Consider the following 23,431-nt stretch of genomic DNA (forward strand, 5'->3'; position numbering starts at 1 on the left):
ACTACATTTCAGCAAGTAAGTGAATAATACTCCTAAGTTAAATTTAATAATATTAAAGAGAATGGGCCAGATTTCATTGATTTAAATGCACAATACAATTTAATAAGGTTGCATTATTTTGCAATTAGCCTTTGGATGGTTCACTTTTCGTCTAGGTGTTAGTGTTTTTTTTATGCAATTTATTCATTACAGAGCAGACTGGATTCCTATGTTTTAAAAGGAGTGGAAAGCTGAGGTTTTGTGGGTGCAGAAAATCATTATTAGCTGGCACAGTTAGGAAAGCTGTGTAAACATAAAAGAACAGTTTAAAAAGATGTTTCCAGATAGTAAAATTACATGTTGTGGAGAGAGAATTTATACATGTGACTTGTGTTGAATTGGCTCTATATATCAAAGCCAAATTTCTGTTAAAAGTATGGAAAAGATACAGGCTTTGAGCTTTGTTTGACAAATTCTTAAATGGTAAAATAAAACAACTTGATGCATACCTTGAATGCTTTGACTTGGAAAAAAATGTGGTGATTAGATTTCTCGATTCTGCATTTCTTGGCCACATATATACTAATGATCTCATAAGCTATTAACATTAGTCATCTTTTGGAAATACAGATGGATGGTCCAAATGTGGACCCATCTTTAAATCAACATTGAGTCTCGTGGTCTTCAAGCAGTCTATGAGGTTTTTATGCTGCTTTTGATGCCTCATATTGGGATTTAGGAGTAATACTTAAATTGATATACTGCTTTTTCAAAGATTCTCCAACCAGACAGGAAGACAATGAGAAAATGGGTCTCGTATATATCCAATGAAATTTTGTTCTACCCAAGGGTTAGAGAATGCACCTGCTGCACAAAGGGCAGTTGAAATTATTTCAGATTTAAAAAGATGTATTAAAACAGTTGAAGTAAAATGAAAAAAGTAGCAAAGTTGTCATTTTATGTTTCAATATCTGAAAAATTCCATTTCTTATGAAATTGACTGATTGGCCTGTACCACTCTTTTCCAGCTGTGACCTGGTATCTATAATCAGAAATGAGAGACAGGTTGTAAAACACTATGCACTATCCAAGACAAATACTTTGTTTAAATTGTTGAAAACTAACTTAAGCAATATAGAAAGTTTCAAATTAGCTAAGCATGTCAATATTGGTTTTGTGCAGCAGAAAGTGTGAAATTATGGATTGCCATAGAGAATGCAATTCCAAGAGGTGAGTCTGTTTTGATCTGTTTGATTTAGAAATTGCTAGTGAAGTTTCCATTGAAATAATCATTTACTCATAATGTTGCCTGTTTTTCTCCTTTAAAAATAGTCTCAGATGCAACAGATAATAAAGCTCGTTTTCAATGTCTGCTATCGACTTGTTAATTTTAAACGTCTAAAAGGAGAAGGTGACTTCAATCGGAGTGTGATTCATTTTTATCTTGGGTTATGAAGAAAAATTCTTGCACATTAAGACACAGGTTGAATATCAAGTGATCAGTTCAGCCTTACACCCACCATTATACTGGTACAGGTATGGTGGTGATACAATTGCTGGATTCACATCTACAGAACACAAAATTTTTTCAACCACATTAACTCTATAAACCCCAACATGAAGTTTACCTGTGAACAGGAAAAACTAACCAAATAGTATTTAACCTCAAATTCACGAGAACTGATACACAATTCAAAACAGAAATCCACAGAAAAATAACCCATACTGGATTATACATTCACTGGGACTTACCACATGAAACAAAACAAAAACTCAACATATTAAGAAACCAAATAAACACAGCCATCAAACTATGCTTGCCCAATAAAATTAACAATGAAATCAATACTTCATCAACATCAACAGATTTCCTTAAAAACCCATGGAAAATATTATATGCACACACGTAGACCAACCACAAACTACAAAACCTTATATTGCTGCATACCATATGTTCCTGGCACCAGCGAAAATATAACCAACATTTGGAAAAAATTTATAACAAAACACAACATTCCAGTAAACACCAAATTTATTCAAAAACCAGGTACAAAAACCAAAGTCCATACTATGTAAAAACTACACTGACAAACACAACACCAACATAATTTTTGTTAAAAAAAGTAACAACTGCCATGACTTCTATATTGGAGAAACAAGCAGATAAATGGAAACTAAGATAAAGAATACAAAAAACATCTTCACATTGCAAATCAAATAAACACAACATAACCACAGGAAACAAATATAAACAAACACAAAATCAAAGAAGCCCTACTTATACAGCAACTAAAAGCAAAATAAAGGAACACCTTTATACCTATACTAATTAATCTGACATCTAACTATAACACCCCTTACAATTCTATACCAGTGTCCAGCAATGGTCACTTGCAAACTCTTTCTTAATAAAGAAGGACCTAGGAAGGTCGAAACGTTCTTTCCTTATCAATAAAAGTGTTACTACTCATACCAGCCGTTCTGAGATGTGTAAACTTTTATTATTAACTTATGATTAAAGCAATATATATACATACATACATACATATATATTAGGAATATGGCAGACTAGCTGGAGTGCATTACTTTTTTGTAAGACTTTACTATAATCATACATCTTGAAAATATAAAGAAACAATTACAAACATCTGGACACTAATTCCCACACTAGATTTATTGATTTATGCATCTCTTATCTGTTAATCTTTTATTTTATCAATACTCTTAAATTGTTTGTTTTTGACATTTACTTCATCAGAATTATTTGCTTCCAGTGATGAAATATGGAAGCTTGGCTAACATGCAGTTATTTCTGTATACCTTCTCTTTTAATTACATTTATATATTTGAAAATTCAGAAATCAACAGTAATGAACACGACACGTACCTGCAAATGTACTTGATAAATTAATGGACAGGTTGTTGAAAGAACTTTTAGTTAAAATAGTCTTGCAGTTGGCCTAAATTTCCAACAATTTGTTTTTTAATATAAAGTTCTGACAGTATGACTGTGAACTCTTGTATTTGCTATTTTCTTATAGAGCAATACAGAAAGAACTGTAATTAACTAATGTATTGCACATAAACAATAAGTCAAGCAACTCTTACTTAGCAGCTGAACTAACTTTTTTTTTTTAGTTTGAATACAATCAATTTTGGTCTAAGCTTCATAAGCCAATGGGAAACCAAATGATGTAAGAACTCTTAAGGCCAATTAGTCACTGTTTAATAGAAAACTTGGTACACCATGACGATTTATGTAATATAGATAAAAGTTCTTTAAACAAATCTGTAATCTACAACCAATTCTTAATTACTATCCTTTATTTACCTAAAATAAAAACCATGAGTAATCATATGCCCTCTGTATCATAATTCAAAATATTAACAGTAAACAAAAATATTTATAATATATATGACTAAAAGAATTTGGCTGGACCTCAAGATACAAGTTTCAGCATATTAGATGTAGTTTTATTACTTTTTCATTTCAGTCGAGACCACCAAAACATACATATTTAATTTCTGTAAAGTCATCAACTGCATGACGAGATCCTTCACGTCCTAGACCTGATTCTTTCACTCCACCAAATGGTGCTTCTGGTGTACTAATAATACTTTCATTGACTCCAACTATTCCAACTTCTAACTGCTGTGCTACACGCCAGATCTGAGATATATCCTCAGAATAAAAATATCCTGTAAAAAATGAATGAATGTGGAGGTTCAAAGAAAAAATATTCAGTAAAATCAAATTTTAATTAAATCGAGGAAATCTTCAGAAACTTAAATAAATAAGGTTCAAATAATAATTTGATTAAGACTGTTTTTCCTTAACAGCCAGTAATCACCCTAAATATTCTAGATTTTTTAAATTGGCAAACAATGTTGGATGTATAAACAATGTAAAAAGTTGGTAATGCCAAATAATTAGAAAAAATACAATTACATATCATGTAATTAGACTTTAAAATAACTTGTTTTCTTAAACTTTCTTACGTACATTTCTGATTGTTTTTCAGAATTAAGCACAAAGCTACGCAATGGGCTATCTGTGCTCTACCCACCACAGGTATCGAAACTTAGTTTCTAGTGGCGTAAGTCCATAGACATACCACTGTGCCATTGGGGTGGGCATATGTTTTTGACTAGACTAAAAAGAAAATCCTTTAGTCACTAAGAAGAAAAGACCTTTTTGGAAAAGTGTTTATGGATAGCTCCCGCCTTGTACTTGTTGATTACAATGTTTCAGACCCCATGTAGAATCTTCAACAAACAAAAAAATCCTTTGAATATCGGACACACTGCTTAAAGATACTTTCAAATAAAATAAGAACTGCAATGGAAACTTTCATTACCTTAAGTTGGATAATATACTCCAAGTTGTTATCCCAAAACAAAGAGTGGGAGAATAATGAAAGGAGTAGATATCACTGAAAAATCCACGTACCAGGGGCAAATCAGGTTCATATCACTCTTAAGGTATTGAATACCTTAAAAATAATCGAATGTAACTGGCAATATAGAAAAACTTTCAATTTTTATTTGAACAATAATTAGGTGTTTAAATTATTGTGAAAATACTTTTCTCTGGCTAAAAAATGAAATCAAAAGGAACAAAAAAAAACAATCACGGTATGAAATTTAGACAAGTGAAAAAGGGTTGAAATTTTCTCTGAATTCCAAATGTTTCAAATCCTTCAATGAAAACAATTTAAAACAAGCATAATATATGTAAAAGACCCAATTTAATCAAACAGCCAAAATTAATATATTATATGCATTACATTAAAAAATTATTATTGTTAAAAGATTTTTCTCTTTGTAGCTGAAAGGTAATTTGAAAACACTTCAAGTGAAAATCACAGGCTACATAAATTTTATGTACTTACCAGCCAAACCTACTCTTGTAGAATTTGCTAAAGCAACTGCTTCTTCTTCAGTTTTAAATCTACAATAAAAAAGATATACAAATAGTATAATTCATTCTCAGCATTGTTCCTCTTCAATTAAGTCCATATTTTTAACAAATACGTGGAAATTAAAGCACAAGTAAGGTGTTAATATATTAAAAACAATTGTGCAGTGTGAGCAAGATTGTCTATCAAAATGTTACATGAAAGTTTAAAAATAAAACATTTATCTGTATATAACATGCCAGTTGTTGATAATTAGAATTACCCATCTTTTATATGACATTTTCTAGACGAGTAACAGTCAATCTTTCTACATTATGAGACAGTCATTGGATTACCTATCTACACAAAATATGTCAGTTTCTGGATGAACACCGTCACCAACTTATTCACAAAATACCAGCTTCTGAATAAACATTATTAAACATACCTGTACAAATTACTTCTTATTTCTGTTAATATTTCCTTGCTCTAGTGTTCTTTATCCAAGATATTTATTCATGAAAATGTTCATTTTCTTTCTTATCTACAGTTGGTTTAGCTTTCCTAGACCCACATGTCTCAACACAGAAATGATCTCTTCTATGCTAGGATTTTAAGTAACAAAACCACATTCCATGAAACTCTGAAGCTCAAAGTAACTTCATATTTAAGAAAAACAACCTAATTCCACTAACTGTTTTGTTGATTATAAAAACAAAATTCACAACTATCAAGTGGTCCATAAAATCAAAACAAAGAAATGTTTGAACTGGAGATGAAACATCATTTACTCCCTACAAGTCACTGTTCATTAGGTGATTAATATAACTAAGCTCTTGTTAGTTTCTGTCTCTAAAATCTCAGTGTACATTATTACATTTTCATCCATAGTTATAAATGTTAAAACAACACTATTTACTTGAGTTATCATGTTAAAAATGTGTCACTTTATTGTCAGAAAGTTTATTTAATTATTTGCAGCACAACTATTTGAAATTAAATGGATAATCCTTCTGTTTAATTTTTTGTTTTTAAAAAAAAAAGAAGGGCAAGTTTAAAACCAGAACAATTAATGGAAAAGTTCTTATTGTTAGAAAAGTAAATTGGTAAATTAAATTAAAATAATCTGTTTAATTAGATAAATACACAAAATAATAAGAGCCTTTTATGAAGCAGAAATAATAAAATAGAAAAACTGAATAGATTAAGACAATTTAACAAGGTGGTTTTTATAGATAACCCAGATAAAGTCTTTATTTTTTTCCAATTATAGTTTAAGCATCATAGAAAATTGTGTTGTCTTATGGTATAAAATTTGGTATTGCACAAACCAAAAGTCAAAATATGAGGATTATCTCACGAATTTCTAACATTTTCTCCAACAACTGTCAAATCAATTTGACAAAAAAATAATGAATTTTTCAATGAGATAAAACTGAAGTAAATTGTACTGTTTTAATATCTTTTAGCAATTACAATGGCATTTTATAAAGGGAAACAGGTAGATACAGGAAAGCATTCACACTTGGAAACTGTACTGGCTAACAAATACACATAACAAGCTTGTATGCTTTGGATGATTGATGTAATGTTGCTCGAAAACTCGTACTAATCTATCTGACTGCTACTTTAAGGATAACTAGTAGTCCACAATAATGTTTAATGATCTCATTCCAGATGACCAACTTTTCATTCAGATGTTGAACATGTACGAAGTTATGCACCTCCAGAAACATAATTCCACTCAGATTTATATAGTAACCCAAAACACACACATACAAAATTTTGGCAAAAAAACAAACCCTACTTAAGGACAGCAGCCACAGGACCAAAAATCTCTTCCTTATATATCAGCATGTCAGACTGAACTTCTGTTATCAGAGTTGGTTGGAAAAAGTTTTCTCCAGCATCATGTTGTTTTCCCCCAAATAAAACGTTACCACCTTTCAGTACAGCATCTTTGACGAGTTTGGAAACCTAGATAAATAAAATACTGTAAATCTTCACTCAGATTATTAGGTTGATGTACTATAGACAACTATGTTAGTTAGTATATTCTTAATCTATTTTAGCATAGACAGTCAAAAATATTGAAAACATTTTTATTTCACAGAAATATAAAATAATTATTTTCTAGTTTTTCACTAGCTTGTCTCATTAAAAAAAGATACATGCATACACATGGATAAGACAAACAATAATAATACCCAGATGCACACTCTCAGGGTCTACTTGATATTTTGTAGTGTAAATAATCACTTCTTTTCTATGTGATTTTTGCTAGCTTGCCTCATTAAAAAGATGTGCATGTACACAAATAATATAGCTAATAATATAAAGGTGTACAACCTCATGGTTCAATTGGTATGGGCACAAAATATCAGGTTTATAGGTTCTTTGCTCTTGGTGCTATGGTGGTTACACAGACACACATATGCATGCCTGTCTGTCTGTTGTTTCTCTTTGTAATATAAGGAACCACTTCTTTTCTTTGTTGTTTTTCACTGACTTACCCCATTAAAAACATGTGTATCCATACATAGATAAGTAATACCAGGTGCACACCCTCAGGGTCAACTCAGGATGGGTGCAAATATTCAAGTTTCCAGGTTTTTCTTCTTGGATCTATGGCAGTCTCTCTCTCACACACAGACTAACAGACATTCTGTTTTATTATTACAGATATACCTTTTATTTTATCCTATTCATTAACACAAACTAACATCCTTGAACTAGCTATAAAACTACAAATGCTAGATACTGTATTAAAGTTTAATTAAACTTTATAAGAACACATTACTATTAATCTCTACATTTTGTCTACTGAAGCATGTAAAGCATGTTTTTTGACATTTTACAAATAAAGTTACTGTGCACATGAAAACACTGATGTTGTTAATGATGTTTATTTAAAGTATGCATAAGTGCTGTTACTATAATGTATTTACTGTTTATTTCACTGTCTTACCTTTTCAACAGCTTTTGCATTAATCAAGGGCCCTATATTAGTTTCTGGTTGAAAACCATCTCCAACAACTAGCTGACTTTTCATGGATTCTCTCAGTTTGTGAATGAATTCATCATGAACCTTCTCTTGCACAAGGAACCGGTTTGAACAAATACATGTCTATGTACATATAAAGAAAACAGACATAACTTTCTTTGTGCACATTACAATATCAATGAACCAAAAGATATGCACTCAAATCTTTAGATCCATAGAAAATATTAAGTTTCAAATTTATATATCAAAAGTTACATTCTGCTGAATAATTTTTTTTAAATATTTGTTGAACAAATCATCTGTAGCCATAAAAAATATTACTTAATGAAGTACATATTACAATACAATGTACAAGTGTTCTTGTACATTTTTGTCTACTTTTTATTGAATTCAGAGTTCTCTTAGAAAGAAATTACACAATCCAAATTAATTCTCTATTCATTTTTATTTCATGCCTTTCTTTTTAGCTTAGCAGCTCATAAAATGGCTCTAAGTTTTTCAAGTACAAACTTTTAGCTCAAAGCTCCAGCTATTTACAAATGTGACGTCTAATTACAGTTTTAGACTTGGGAAGCCAATTATTTTTGATGATGTATCTGACCACGCCTATGGGCTCAGTGGATTTACTCTAATTCTGCCTAAAATAAATTCAAGTGCTACACTACTGATGATTCCCTCTCATTTTTAGAAAAAAAATAACAAAGAGCAAAGCACAGCAGTTATTTAATATTCTTCTTATTTCTAAATCTAAAAGCTTACATATTCTAATTACTTGGGCCTACATTAAAATACAAACAAACCTAAAAGTCTCAGAAACAAATTATTTTTCAAATTAACTAATTCAGAAGTAGGATAAGAAATAGGATGAATATGTTGAAATTCTTATGAAATTATTTATAGGAATTTTTTGGTTTTAGTTTTAATTAATCTAAAATACACCTATCAATAGGTGACTGCAATACAAAAGAGCCGAGTAACACTACACTCACCAACCTACCAATCATAAAAGGTACTTATCAAATTATTCATTATAAGTACCACAGTTCATAAAATTTTTGGTGTATATAAGTAATTCCCTTCACTCAAGACACTACAAAAACCACTCAATTTTATAGCATATTTGCAATAACACCAACATCACTGCACTGTAGTTCCTATTGTTTTCAAAAGTATTGCAAGTAAGGTAATAGTAAAATTGTACTTAAAAAAAGCAACAAAATTATATAAGAATGAAAAAAGTGTGTGAAGGCATTTAATTTAAAAATTAAGTAAAAACCCCCACATCATGATCAACTGATAACTGTTCTTTTTAGAAATTTAAGCTCTCATTGGCTCAGGGCTGAGTTAATGTATAAAACATTCACTAACTAGTTGAGGAGTGTGGGGACTAGTAAGATAGTGATTCTTTTTCTTAATAAAGAAATAAAAATATTATATAAGTTTACAGAAGGTTTATAATTGGAATTGTTAGCAGTTATGGATATTGTGTATCTTACACATGTAGCAAACATCAGGATGACAGACACCATTGGCAATGAACTGAGAACATGCTGCATAAAATGTGGACTGAAATCAAATATTGGTGAGATTCACTACATCTATTGACATATCAGCACAAACTGTTTAAGTTAGGTTACAAAATATCAAAAATTGCATGGTTATATTTCCTTTGTTAGTTAATTATTAAATTTTAAAACAATAATAATTATTTTGGACTACCTTGTATAACAAACTTACTATGTACAGGTTTATTAGTGAACTCTCCAATATTATTAACGACTTTCTTAATGTTAAATCTCACTATTTGGCACGTATTTGCAATCTCCTAATCAAGATTTTATAGTATATAGTTAAAAATTTATACTGTTTAATGAAACTTGCATTACAAATAAAATTTATTAAGGCAAAAATTTACCTTTCAAACCCAGTTAAACTTTCTACTAGTGTATGCTTCACATGCCAACTCCTCTCAATCATAGTTGTAATTCAACATTGCTCTACATCTCAAAACAGTCAATTCAAATTTAAAGCTGAATGACTACTACATAAAGAGAGAAAAGTGGAGTTTACACATGGCCGTAGAGGTTATCATCCTGTTGACCACTGCTGATACAATATTTTTGATCAACTTAGTTATATGTTGAATTCATTTCAGGAAAGAAATTAAAATACTTAAAGGTAACATCCTTCTAAAATTATGAATCAAGAAAAGGCTTTCTGCAGGGCTAAAATTCTGCTAGTACTCAATCGTAATGAGTACCAGAACTTATTTTTTTATGGCAGGACTGTACTTGGACTTATTACAACTGCTCTGTCATTCTTTATGTTTTATGCATAAGTTTATTTTTTATTTTTTTAAAAACAGGTCCACTTCGTCCAGTTGAATATCTCTACATTTTTTGAGGATTTAGTCCTTTGCTTCTGACACTATTATAAATGTGGAATACTCACTTTAACTTTAAAAAGATTGAAAAGCTAAAAAGTACAAATATAAACTAGATCAACTGCACTGGCTTTATGTCCTTATGGGAAAAATTGAAACAGTAATAGTATTTTGATTTACTTCTAGTTAATATAAATGGTAACTACAGTCTTAATGGAATACAGTTGATAATGGAAACAGTTGTTTAAACCTTTCAAGCATACATAGTCAAAATACAGAAGACTGGTAACAAACCTAAATGAAGGGAGAGTTTTATGACTAAATTGTATTATGTAACCATAACAGTAAACTGAAGCAATTTTAAAGAAATGGTTTTGTCAATCCACTTTCACATTTTAGTTTAGAAGGGTTAAACAACTCACACATACACTGTTTGATAACTTTCTAATGCTGAGTCTTCAATTTTATAGCTAGTCAACCAATTACCAAATGCCCAATAAGATTACGAGTGTCAGAAAACAATAAAATTGATTGTAAGAAGTAACAGTTGTTCCATGACTATGGGCACCTCTCAAATAAGTATTACCATTTTTTAAAATAGTTTTCTGTTTTCAGCTACTTCTACTTAGTGTAAATTGAATTTTAATTTCGCTCTCACCTGTCCAGAGTTTCGGAACTTTGACGACATAGCACCTGCTACAGCTCTGTCAATATTTGCAGAGTTGAAAACAATGAAAGGAGCATTACCTCCCAATTCTAACGAAACCTTTTTCACAGTTGAAGCACAGTCTTTCAGCAGAAGCTGTTACAAATAAAACTTTATAAATGGTTACTTAAATTGAATTATGTATTCAGTCAAGCAAGGAATATCTTGTTTATAATACTAAGTTATGTAAATATATAAAAAAAACAACTAAAAATGAAGCTGAATAACCACAGCACCTGCACATACTTCATAATGGATCAACATTCTACATGAACAATAGTTATTGTTGATACCACATAAACATGTTTAAAAAACTCAACTATGCTGATTAAATACATCAATAATAATAAAAGCTTTGCCTTTTAACATATTCTTTTAGTCTTTGGTAATTATTCAAGCAGAACGGAGACTTGAGATTACTAAAGCAAATTAATTTTTTAAACAACCATAAACCTCGTAGAATTAATGTATAAAATTGAACTTGTAATATCTTACTATTAACTTATTGACAGACAGAATAAACTGTAAAAAACCATGGTAAAGATAACTAGAGTAATATATACCTCAAACTGTTTTTAAAGCTCAAACCACCCCTTCTTTTCATAGCATAGGAGGTATTTATTTGTTTAATATATATATGTAAGCATGTAAAAGCAATAAAAAATGGTTAATTGCTTGAAATATATTGTTAAAGTATGATAATTAATAAACAAAATCAGAAGTTATAGACAAAAACATTTCACAAAATTTAAGTTACTGTAATAAACCAGTTAACACCTTTAGGCATCCAGAACAATATTCAAATGAGATAGAAATAACTACAAGACTTTTATTGCACTTTGAACAGTATTGTACGTATACAAGGTCAGACAGTCATAAACCAATCACTATGGAGATTATCTAACCAATATTCTAATTCTATATTTTGAAACCTCTAATTTCTATATTACAGGATGTTTCAAATTTCAGAGAAAAGTTGTAATATATTTATTTATGGTGTTTAAAGCAAATACAAAATTTACTACTCTGCAGTAGAAAATTGTTCCTCTCAGAGCAAAGTCACACCATGTTATCTGCTGTGTTCACTGCAGGGAACTGAATCTTGAATTTCAGTAGTGTAAGTCTGTAAACTGATTTTCAGTTTACTTGAATTGTGAATGTGCAGTACATCATAAACAACAAGAACTTATAAAATTGTAGTAGTCCAGTCATTTAATACTTTATCGTTTAAACTACAGATGTAGTAGTCCAGTCATTTAGTATTTTATTATTTAAACTATAAATGTAGCAGTCCATCATTTAATACTTTATTATTTAAACTATAGCTGTAGTAGTCCAGTCATTAAGTACCTTATCATTTAAACTATAGCTGTAGTAGTCCAGTTGCTCAATACCTTGTGCTTTAAATACACCAATAGTGATGAAGGTAATGATTGTACACTTACAGTTTTCTAGTATCTTTGTTGCAGAACTTTTTATACTAGCAATACCAATAAAAATAATGTATATAAAGTTTTAAACACTTCAATACATATAAAAGGATCAACTTATTTAGTTGGTAATGTTGCTAAAACTGACATATTACTGGTTTTATGTTAATATAATATTAGAGCTTAATAGTCAACTGATACTTAAAAGATTAGTTTAAAGTACCACCAGAAATGCATATTCTTGAGATGACCTACACAGGAATAATTAAGACTTATTAGCAAGAGATAGAGAGAAATACAACTAAACAAATTAAAGAATCTTTATTCACAATAACTATGATTATCCTTGTTTACAAAACTGACTGGCTTACAACCTTTGGTTCACTTTACTGCCTACTCAGGAAGAGAGGAACATTTTCCTAAAAATTTGCATTGGACAACAGGAATAACAGTTCTAACATATCTAACTTTCCGATCAGAAAATGGGTTAAATTGTAGTATAGCGCAGTCTCAAGCTGTATACATCAACAATGATTTCTAATGACATATACGGGAAGAAAACCCTTAACTCGTAATAATTTGTGCAAGAATTTGTGTTACTCTTTGAGCTAATTGTAAGATGATATGAACTTGTTATGAGATAAGCATCAATAAATGTGTCAAAAAGACAGTTTGGTTAAAAACAGACTAGAAGTTAGTGTGAGATACATACCTACAAATATCTAGCAATGATATTTCAATTACAAGCTGAGTATAAATTACTGTGAAAGAAGCAACAATAGAATACCAGAAAAGACAATTTAATTTTAAGTTGACTACATAACAGTGTGCAATAAGCACCAATAAAAACCTCGGAAATACATAGTTTGGATACAAGTTGATTAGAAATTAGTGGGAGATGAATGTCAGTAAAAGTTTAGTAAGAAAGAGTTGGTCATTTGGCAATCGGTGAGTGAAGCAGTCTTCAGTGTCTACAGTCCAATCAGCTTAAACATTCATGATTTAAGCTTATTTTATGAATTTTAGTGAGTATTAATATAATTTATAAATGTGTTTTATATATATCTCAGTTCAATATTAGGTATTTTAATACAAAACATACAACTACTGCAAAAGTAACCATTACTACAATATTAAAGAACAGCATAAAACTAAAAGACATGTAAAAGAGAAATTAATAAAAATAACAGCTTGAGGTTTACACAAGAGTTCTAGATAAAGCACACCAAGTAATTTAAAAGAGCACTAAAACCTAATCAAAGTCAACTTATCTTTCAAACAAATGTAAAATATGTAAAAGAACTGATTAAGTTATTTATTATCAAATGCTTCTTCCTTTTCCATCTTGTGTAAATTTTGTGAAAGAGAGAAGTGCTAAAAACACAATAACTGCCAGACACTTCTCACCTTTCTAAACTGCCAGACACTTCTCACCTTTCTAACTCATGTAGATATTGTGGAAGAGAGAAATGTTAAAAACACAATAATTATCAAATGTTGAAATCTTCTTACACTGAAATGTATTTCCAATAGGTACTTACTTCCTCTCATAAAAAAGCTGTCTCAATTATTGTCTGCCCTCTAAACATTTCTAAAATAATTTTTAGTAATCAGTGCACCAGTCTTTATACCCCCCTGTTCTGTGCCATTTCTGATCACGTACATATCATGTGACTACACTGTGTTGCCTATAATAGTATAGGTGGCTCCCTCTGCTGTTCTCACTTAATTCCCACTTTCAAGAATTGGCAGGTACAAGAATGTAAACACCAGTTTTACTGGGGATAAAGGGTGTTAGAAGAGGTAAATATCCATCAGAAGTTACAATTTTTCTGTACTGAAAATGTATTATATGTTACCTCAGCTTACATAAATAGCTAGAATTTCACATTTAATAGATGGAGAGGATGGTGCAAAGACGAGAAAGAAGCATATTTTAAAAGTATCTATAAGATTATACAATCAGATTCTATGATATGATGTGGGGAACTTCACCACTTCTGAACCAGGTATACTCTTCACTCGTCATAGGAAGATGTTACATGTACGCGCAGAAAAACAGAGGAGCACATCCAAGTGGGAGAAAAACTACGTTCTGATAGTGATTCAAACCATACAATATTTATTAAACTCTATCCCAGGAGATATACAAGTGGATAAAATTAAAAGGATGTATCCTAGGTGTAGAGTGATTAGGGTGGAACAGACCATACACGGCAAGTCAATTACATTCTAAACTCGTGTTGCTGGCAACTGACATCCACGAGAGAATGAGACAAAGGTAAGCAGATACATGTAGAATCACCATGAGGGGAAAGATACAGCCATATCTAGCAGATATGAAACAACAAAGGTGCTGGGAGTAGTTCATATTCTAGCTGAATGACCTTTCTCAAAGGACAGTGAAGATGAGCAATAAAAGACTGAGGAATGTGATGAATATGATGTAAAGGGACACTGTGGAATCAGTATCCTTTCACAGACAAGTCCAAATAAGCCAGCCAGATGAAAGTGAAAGTAACAAAATACTGAAAACTGAAGGGTTTCATGGAATAAGGTATTAGAAAGGTGAACCCTGAAAGGAGGCAGAACATGCCATGTAATATCTGAAGGAATGAACTGAACAAGGAAGCCTATCTAGATTGGAATATAAAGTTAAGGAAATGGATATGAAAGCCCAAATACAGTCACTGGCAGCACAAGTCCTAGGGAGTAAGGACCAAGGTCAGGATAGAGGATGACAAAGAAGGAATAGTAAGGAGGTGGGCAACATGAATGATATACAGATCTGAGTAATGACAACCACAAGCAAGGAGGAGAAAGAATTATGTTGTGACAGAGAAAAGGTAGATAGAAATGTTGGACAGGAAAGGGCACAATGAACCACATTAAAATTCCAAAAGATAAAACAAATAAATGGAAAGAAGGAAAAGTACAGAACACAATATAACAAGTATATAATATCTAAGGTACCTAAGAATGTAACCAAGAAAACTAGGACACATGATTAAGTTCTATACTAAATACAATTAGAAGGAGAAAGTATATACTTAACAATGACAAAAACATTATTAAAAAGAACAAAGAATTATTTGTTACTAGTATTAATGATATGGAAAGGAAAAACTAATCAAACATACACAATAAACAAAGTACTTATGTATGAAACAGACAAACTATATAAATGTATTCAGTCCACAAAGTACGGAATAAAAATAAACTTGTAAACAGACAAAAATTCCCAAGAAAACACATAAATAATCAATATCCAACATACTATTCCATGAAATTAACTGATATGATACAAGACATGTAATGAAGTCCATCACTGAAGTAAATAGGGACGAAAAGACACACAGCTAACAACTATGTTTAAAAAAATATACCAACAGAACAATGAATTAGATGCTACAAGTAGTTAAGATACATAACTAACACAATAAAAACATACCTAGGAAACGTTCTTATTAATAATGAACCAACAAAATAAGTAAAACTAATGAATTTACACAATGATAAAAGTCACTGAATGTAAAAAGTAATAATTAGTGCCTGATGTCTAATTAAACTAGAGGAATGTAGACAGCAAAGAACACCTAAATATTTAACTTACCAAAATCTGAGTACTTATGATATGAAATATGCATGTCTCCAGTGTATAAAGAAGGGTTACGACACACAAAAGGCATCAGAACTGGGCTTACCACTGATATCAACTTAGTGTGAAGTCTAAACTTTGAAAGATTTACAACATGTTTCTTGGGAGAATTTGAAGTTAGAGGAAGAAAAACAAGCTCTACCCTCCCACGTGAAAGATGCGGAAGCCAACAACTAGGGGAAAGTTCCTGAAAAACAAGAGAGACCAAATTGACAACTCAATGAGTGTCCTCTTTCTCAGAAACAGAGTCACATTGAAAAGGAGGAGAAAATGCCAGCCAAACATAAGACTCTTACTCCTTGCAAACCAAGGTACTTATTTCCTTAGGAGATAAAGTTGAACAACTAGGGAAAGTCCTGCCTGAATTGTCTGTTATAGTAATAGAGACCAAGAACTTCAAGTTCTCAATGAGTGTCCTCTGTCAAGAACTCTCAAAACAGTGTCACATTGTTAAAGGAGGAGTCACAAAACTGCCAGTTCTTACTAAACATAAGACTCTTACTAATATCTGCAAAACCAAGGTACTTATTTCCTTAGGTGATAAAGTTGACCTGTGTCCTGAGGAGTCCTGCCATGAGCATTATTGTCTGTTATAGTAATATCTGTCACAAGAACTCTCAAGTTCATACTAAAACACAAGGAGTTCATGAAGAAGAAAATTTAAAATGGAATCAAATACAAAAATTAGAAATTATCAGATAAACTTATGGTAAAAAACACAATAAAAACTGTAATCACACTCAAAAACACTAAACACACACCTAACTGTCTCATGCTAATTAAGAAAATGAGGATTGACAGGGAATAGCAGAGGAAGCTAGCTGTGCCTTTATAGGTGGTACAATACTATTGGTGGAAAGTGGCCACATGATATGTACAGGTTCAAGATAGCTTTAGACTGTGAAGAGGAAAGTCTGTTTTGGAATTTTCTTACTTTTCCAACTTATAAATCTTGTGGACAAGAGAAGTAAGAAACAAAACACAATAATTACCAAACTTTTCTCACCTTTCCAATAAGCTAATATCTTGTGGAAAAGTGCTAAAAACATAATTATGAAACATTTCTCACCTTTCCAACTTCTAGATTCTGTGGAAGAGAGAAAGCTAAACACACAATAAGTGTCAAACTTTTCTCACCTTTCCAACATGTGTAGATCCTGTAAAAGAAAGAGCTGTTACAAGAGGACTTTCACATAATGTTTTTCCAACAACTGGTGTTGTTTCAATTGAAGATGGTATAATGTTAATAACACCAGGAGGTATTCCTGCTTCATCAGCCAAAGCTCCTATTGCTAGAGCTGAGTATGGAGTGTCACTAGCTGGCTTGATAACCACAGTGCAACCAGCAGCCAAGGCTGCTCCCATCTTTCGGGTGATCATTGCATTTGGGAAGTTCCACTATAACATAAAGATGAATATGTTTCTACAACTGTATGCAAATATAAAATATTTTTAGACTCTACAATAACATTTAAGATATTATACATAGCAGGTCATTCTATTTGTTCATACTACTATAAAATCATGATTCATCTAAAAATACTAAATTTAAATGGTTATAGTTTTCTACCAATAGAACAACAGCAATGTTTCCAGTCATATTATTCACAATAACAAAAAACTTCAAGTGCCTAGTTTTTGATTTCAGGATCTAGCTATAACTTTAAAAATAAACAAATTTAAATGTACATATCTAAGTGAACTGAATTATTATATTATATTGTCATATTATTCACAATAACAAAAAACTTCAAGTGCCTAGTTTTTGATTTCAGGATCTAGCTATAACTTTAAAAATAAACAAATTTAAATGTACATATCTAAGTGAACTGAATTGAGTTGATACTAAGTCAAAGATGATGATAAAATAACTCATTGGTTTTTAGTCACTGATTTTGCTAATTTTATCTTAGCCACCAAAGAAAGGCTTTAATTTTGAGATATTGTACATTGAAGAAAAATCTGCTCCTGAGAATAGCAAGACCCTTAACCCTCTCACACCACACACACAAAACAAAAAAAAACAAAACTCACACTGCATGAGCAACTGATTTCTCATCATCATTAGATCAATAAGTCAGTTCTAACAATGGAAAAAAAAATCTGTGACCTTTGCTCCTAGTCCAAAGTGTTAAAAATATAAAGTATGTGACACTTGATCCAATTCAAACAAGTTAAATCACTATAAATACACACACAGACACACCCAACAGCTACTGGACTTGTACTCATACATTTGTACTCATAGTAACTGCAGGAATAACTAGTACAGCTATGTAAGTATTTCAATTAGTTACAAGCACTGATTACATGGCCAAAAATAATAATCATGGTTAAGCCCACTAATGTCATGTAGATAATAATGAGAAATAATAATTGGAGTATTTCAATTACTTGTACAGTTGGAATAATTTAGAAGTATTAATTTTGATTAACTGATCATTTTCTATTAAATCATTGTTGTTTAATTTAATCTATTAGTTTCAAGACTCAATAAAATAATATTCTGATAGAATTGAACATTCCTTACTATCATTATTTTCAATTATTCCATCTACCCAAGTGCCACATGATAATAAAGGATTAATAAACCTGATAAATGATGATCAACTAGTATATTTCACTAATAACCCATCCACTGATTAGTGCTGACAAACAATTACAGGGATAGTTGCATTTGTAGCAATTACAGGACAGATTAATGTTGACAAATCATCTGCTTGATAAATGTACACACACACACACACACACACACAACAGTTATAGGGCCAACAAGCACTGACAAGTCACTTGCTTTACAAATGAAAACAAACAGCATTTACAGGACTGATTAATGCTGACAAACAATTGAGAGAATACTTGTAAATACAACACCCACAAGACTGATTAATTGTATCAAACTTCTTAAAGAATACTTGTATCTACAGCATCCACACACACGTATCACCTATAAGAAATGTTGCCACATCATTCACTGTTTACTCTTATGTACACTTTAATCACTGAAAACTGAAATTTAATGTATATTTTCTAACTTTTAGATTTATTACTTACTGGTGTAATAAGGGCAGCTACTCCAGCTGGCTGTTTCAGGACAACTAGCTGTTTGTTTTTAGATGATGAGGGAATCACTTCCCCGTAGATACGTCGAGCTTCCTCTGCATACCACTCCAAAAAGGATGCTCCATAATTAATTTCTCCAGTAGCTTCTTTCAGACTCTTTCCCTAGTATATTAATTTATTTTCAGTATTATTTCTTCACTTATTCATATTCTTTTTATAAAATGTCTGTATCACTAAACATTCAAAACATATTTTAATGAACGTGATGTAGTACATAATTTTAACATATAAGTGGATAATCTTTGTGATAAATTGATAGCAGTTTAAGGTATTAGTAGAATTTGTTGTTAGTATTGAAAACAAAATTCTGCGAAACATGGTTGAAAGTTAATTATGTTTCTGATTTCCACTGATAATTAAGTCAGAAACTTGAATGCATAATATTATGCGTTAAATTTATAGTATGTTCAAATAACTTTTTCAATGGTTTTATTTTCTACCTTATGTTATTCAAATATAGTATATGAAAATGATCTCATGCAATATTTCAAAGCTCTAATAATATTTAACTTGTTCCTACTCAATAAATTAAATATTATGGAAAAATATATTACAAACATTAAACAATCACAGCTTCTGGCAACTATTTCTAAAGAGAAACCTAGACAAAACTGATGTGTAGTTTGCATTCAGCAATACTTAAAAACACTAAGTATAAACCATTTCCCCTGTATGCCTAACCAACTGTAAATTACTTTTCTGAGTTAATAATTGCATACTCAAGATATAACCAACTGATAAAGTGCAATTCCATGTAGAATTACATGAAAAACAATATATATATTTCAAACTTGTTATCTTTTATTCTACCACAGAAACAAGATATTTAAACATTCAAATTGATTCAAGATGAAAATATGTTATCTCATGAAGTAATATTTTATTGTGTTTTGGAAATCCTTAGTTGTAAAACTTATATAATTTTTAAAATACTTTGGGTTATTGTAATAAAAACTAAAATTACTTCCTTTTAAATCTATCAAAAACCAATTCATTGTTAACAGTTGGTATACGGAAGTTCGATATTTGAATAATTGTTTTAAACAGTCTCATTTTCACGGTAACAGCTAAATATATTTCACTAAAAGTCTGTTATAAAGCATTTTATTTCACACTTACAGCATATCAAACTGTGATGTCATAAACTTTACATATCAACTAATTAGGTTTAATTTATATACCATATTAACTTTCTTATATATATTATCTTTTTAGGCATTATGATGCAATTAAATATATTACTGAGCTTATTATAATTAGAGTTTACATAAACTTCTTCTAATCATATAAAAAACCTTGCAAATAATAGAAATCTTATCAATTTAAGACTATTTCAATACAATTGAAATTCTATCAAGGCTAAAACATAAAATATTAAAAAAATTAAATGAAACTAAAATTAGAAAAAAAATAAACTAATTTTAGCACATGAAATACAGAAAGTTGAGTATCTTATATTGAACTGATTTCTGAGCCTCTCTACATACAGTCATGTTATCTGACAATTGTACATCTTGAAAATAACCCTACATCACTGTTTCCTTTGTAAAGCTGTTATATCCAAAATAAACATCTCTCCTTAAAAGCTTTCCATGACCATTTTTGTGTAATTGCAGTTTCTGGTAATTTAACTGGTCTTTCTTTGTAAATAATAGTATGATTACCCATTTAATTCTCCAACTGTTTGAGATAGGTAATGGTTTAATAGGGAATATATCTATAAGCCTTCTCCACTACTGACTTTGTTTTCAGAGAGAAATCCTTCCTGATTATGTTGTGTACAATTGCTTGGGGCATATGGACAGATTTACATACTGTCCTTTATGTTCACAGATTCTCACCAGTTACACGATGCCTCGATTTTGTTTTTTTTTTAATCATGGCAAAGAAATGACTTGTTGTGGGTCTCTTTCTGGATGGTGCTTGTTTTTCAAGATGATCCATATTCCTTTACTTTCTAGTGCCAGAAAGTAATGGCATATCCCCATCTTGGGAATTTTACAACCATGATTTAAACACATCTTTATGATTCAAGTATACAAATACTTTACAAAAGAAAAACTATTACATATCCTTCCAAAAAACAATCAATTTATGGTTGTATCAGTGTACTTACCAAACATCAAAAATTCTTAAAATGTAGCTCTGATACATGCGAACTGCTAATTCACATATTCAAAATTGTTTTAATATGATGCATATGTACTAACAACTGAAATTTATTGTTTCATTAGGCTAAGGCTTATTCATATAAAATTCAACAGACGTAGATCAAATAACTACAAGGTCTGCTGTAATATTTCAAAAACAACCATTTTCTAATTTTAATTCTTATATAGTCACTTATTTCTCTTTTTAAACATTCTAAAAATGTAACTATAAATGGAAGAAAATTATACTGTCATTAAAGTAAAAATGCACATTTTAAACTATGATTAAATACATAGATATTTATTGAAAAAAAGTTAAAAATAACTAATGAATTCAGTATACTACAGAACCACATTCATTATAAAATCAATAATTATAACTATACAAGAAGCAGTCTTTCCAAGCAGGAACATTACACTATGATGAATATACGTGTACACAGTGAGAAAACATGGCATTATAATCAGTCTTACAAAAGACAAGAACTTTATATAATTAGTATGACAATATATAACTTAAAATAAATCATTGTATCCTGTTTATCAAAACTTGATGCCCAATTTTCCATACACTTATTTCTTGTATGTTTGAATATGAATACTTATAACCTGATTTTCATGTAGAGGGTAGCTGTACATTAAACTACTTGGTTTTTAGACCACTAATTTTACTTTATTATCCTGTTTTGATTACTATGACTAGTCAAATAAAATTGGAAAGAAGAAAACAAAGGCTGCAAATAATTTTTAATATTGATGCCTTATGCCTGGCTCATTCAAGTATTGTTGTCATTATTCTTAGTTTACAGAGAGGAGGTTTTTGTAAAGCTCTTTGAAATTATAATTTTAAAAAGGAATTCACTGTTAACAGATTAGCCCAGATGTGTTAACTTTTGACTAATGAAATCTACAGTAGTAAACATTAATTGCTTTTGCTTTATATTTTAGTCAGCTTTCATTAAGAATACTTATTCCAGCTGATCCTTTGATAGTGTTAAGTAGTATTCTCTACAGACTCTTAGGTTTTAAAGTTTATAAATATTTCTGGTACTGTTTTGAAAGTAATAATTTCAAACACTTATCATTCATGTACTCCTGTTTCAGAGTAGTAATATTTTTACATACTATAAAATATATTTTTGTATACAATGTGCATTTCAGGATTTGTGACAAATAAACTGGTACATATAATAATTATTAGATTTTACATTTATTACAGCTGAAAAAAAGGTAAAATGCATCACCTCTTTTAAATTAATTTTATTATTTTTATAAATATTTAAAAAGTATATATGATAAAAAGTATCAGGAAATTATACTAAAAAAAAGGGGTGTTGTGTTCTGCCCTCATTAGAAGTAATGTGCTCATCTTTACTACTAATGACAGCCTGGACTCTAATATTAACAAATGCCAATAACTGTTGATATAACATAAAAAGTAAATTATTAATTCTTTTATTAACCATTTCCAAATGTAGTCTGTTCCTTAGTTAGAATTTGACAGTGTCTTCAATCAGAGTCAGACCCTGGATGTTATATGTCTAAAATCACTTTTGACACTACGTGGTAAGGCATTATCATACTGTAAGAGATGTGTATGGCCTTTACTCATAGAATTCCAATATTGATGGCAGTGCAGCATTGTTTAAAATGACTAACGACAAACAACATGAAGTTCAATAAGTATTCACCAGTTAACCATCTTTAGGTATAACATGATACTATTACCACGACCCTTCTTATAAATAAGTCAAAATAAAAATGTATGACACAGAACTAAAATTTTCAAGGAGAGTAAAATGTCTAGGAATAACATACAATAATAAATTACCATGGACACTCCATTAATATCATAATAACTAAAGCCTATAAAAATATTCATTTACTAAGAAAAATAGGAGGTATTGCCAAAGGATGCTGTACAAAAACAATAATGTAAATGTACAAGGCATGCATACTTAAAGGATGCTAAGAGAGAAGACACTGGAAAGTTAAACCCTTATAGATTTCTGAAAATTATTTAATATTAATATTATAATTTGCAGTAATTTGGATTAAATAACATAAGATTTACTACCTACAGTAAGATTGGTAAATAAA

General features: G+C 30.4%; 1 protein-coding gene across 12 annotated transcripts in view; it reads right to left on the reverse strand.

The window, feature by feature from the left end:
• Window positions 1-1,993: 1,993 nt before the first annotated feature.
• The window catches only part of Ssadh (succinic semialdehyde dehydrogenase), a 38,972-nt gene continuing 17,534 nt past the window's right edge, over window positions 1,994-23,431 (reverse strand). For 10 of the 12 annotated variants that reach the window (XM_076448626.1, XM_076448620.1, XM_076448624.1 and 7 more), the window contains 7 exons: window positions 19,113-19,283; window positions 17,196-17,456; window positions 10,923-11,066; window positions 7,846-8,004; window positions 6,685-6,854; window positions 4,872-4,930; window positions 1,994-3,678 (listed from right to left, as the gene is read on the reverse strand). In XM_076448626.1, coding sequence (XP_076304741.1) covers window positions 3,470-3,678; window positions 4,872-4,930; window positions 6,685-6,854; window positions 7,846-8,004; window positions 10,923-11,066; window positions 17,196-17,456; window positions 19,113-19,283 — 1,173 coding nt within the window. In that variant the 3' untranslated portion in view covers window positions 1,994-3,469. Of the gene's footprint in view, window positions 3,679-4,871; window positions 4,931-5,325; window positions 5,483-6,684; window positions 6,855-7,845; window positions 8,005-10,922; window positions 11,067-17,195; window positions 17,457-19,112; window positions 19,284-23,431 lie in introns of all 12 variants that reach the window. The other 2 variants (XR_013012155.1, XR_013012156.1) reach the window with 1 other exon arrangement.

Source organism: Tachypleus tridentatus, chromosome 8 (assembly GCF_004210375.1).
Source record: "Tachypleus tridentatus isolate NWPU-2018 chromosome 8, ASM421037v1, whole genome shotgun sequence".
Classification (NCBI taxonomy): Eukaryota; Metazoa; Arthropoda; class Merostomata; order Xiphosura; family Limulidae; genus Tachypleus; species Tachypleus tridentatus.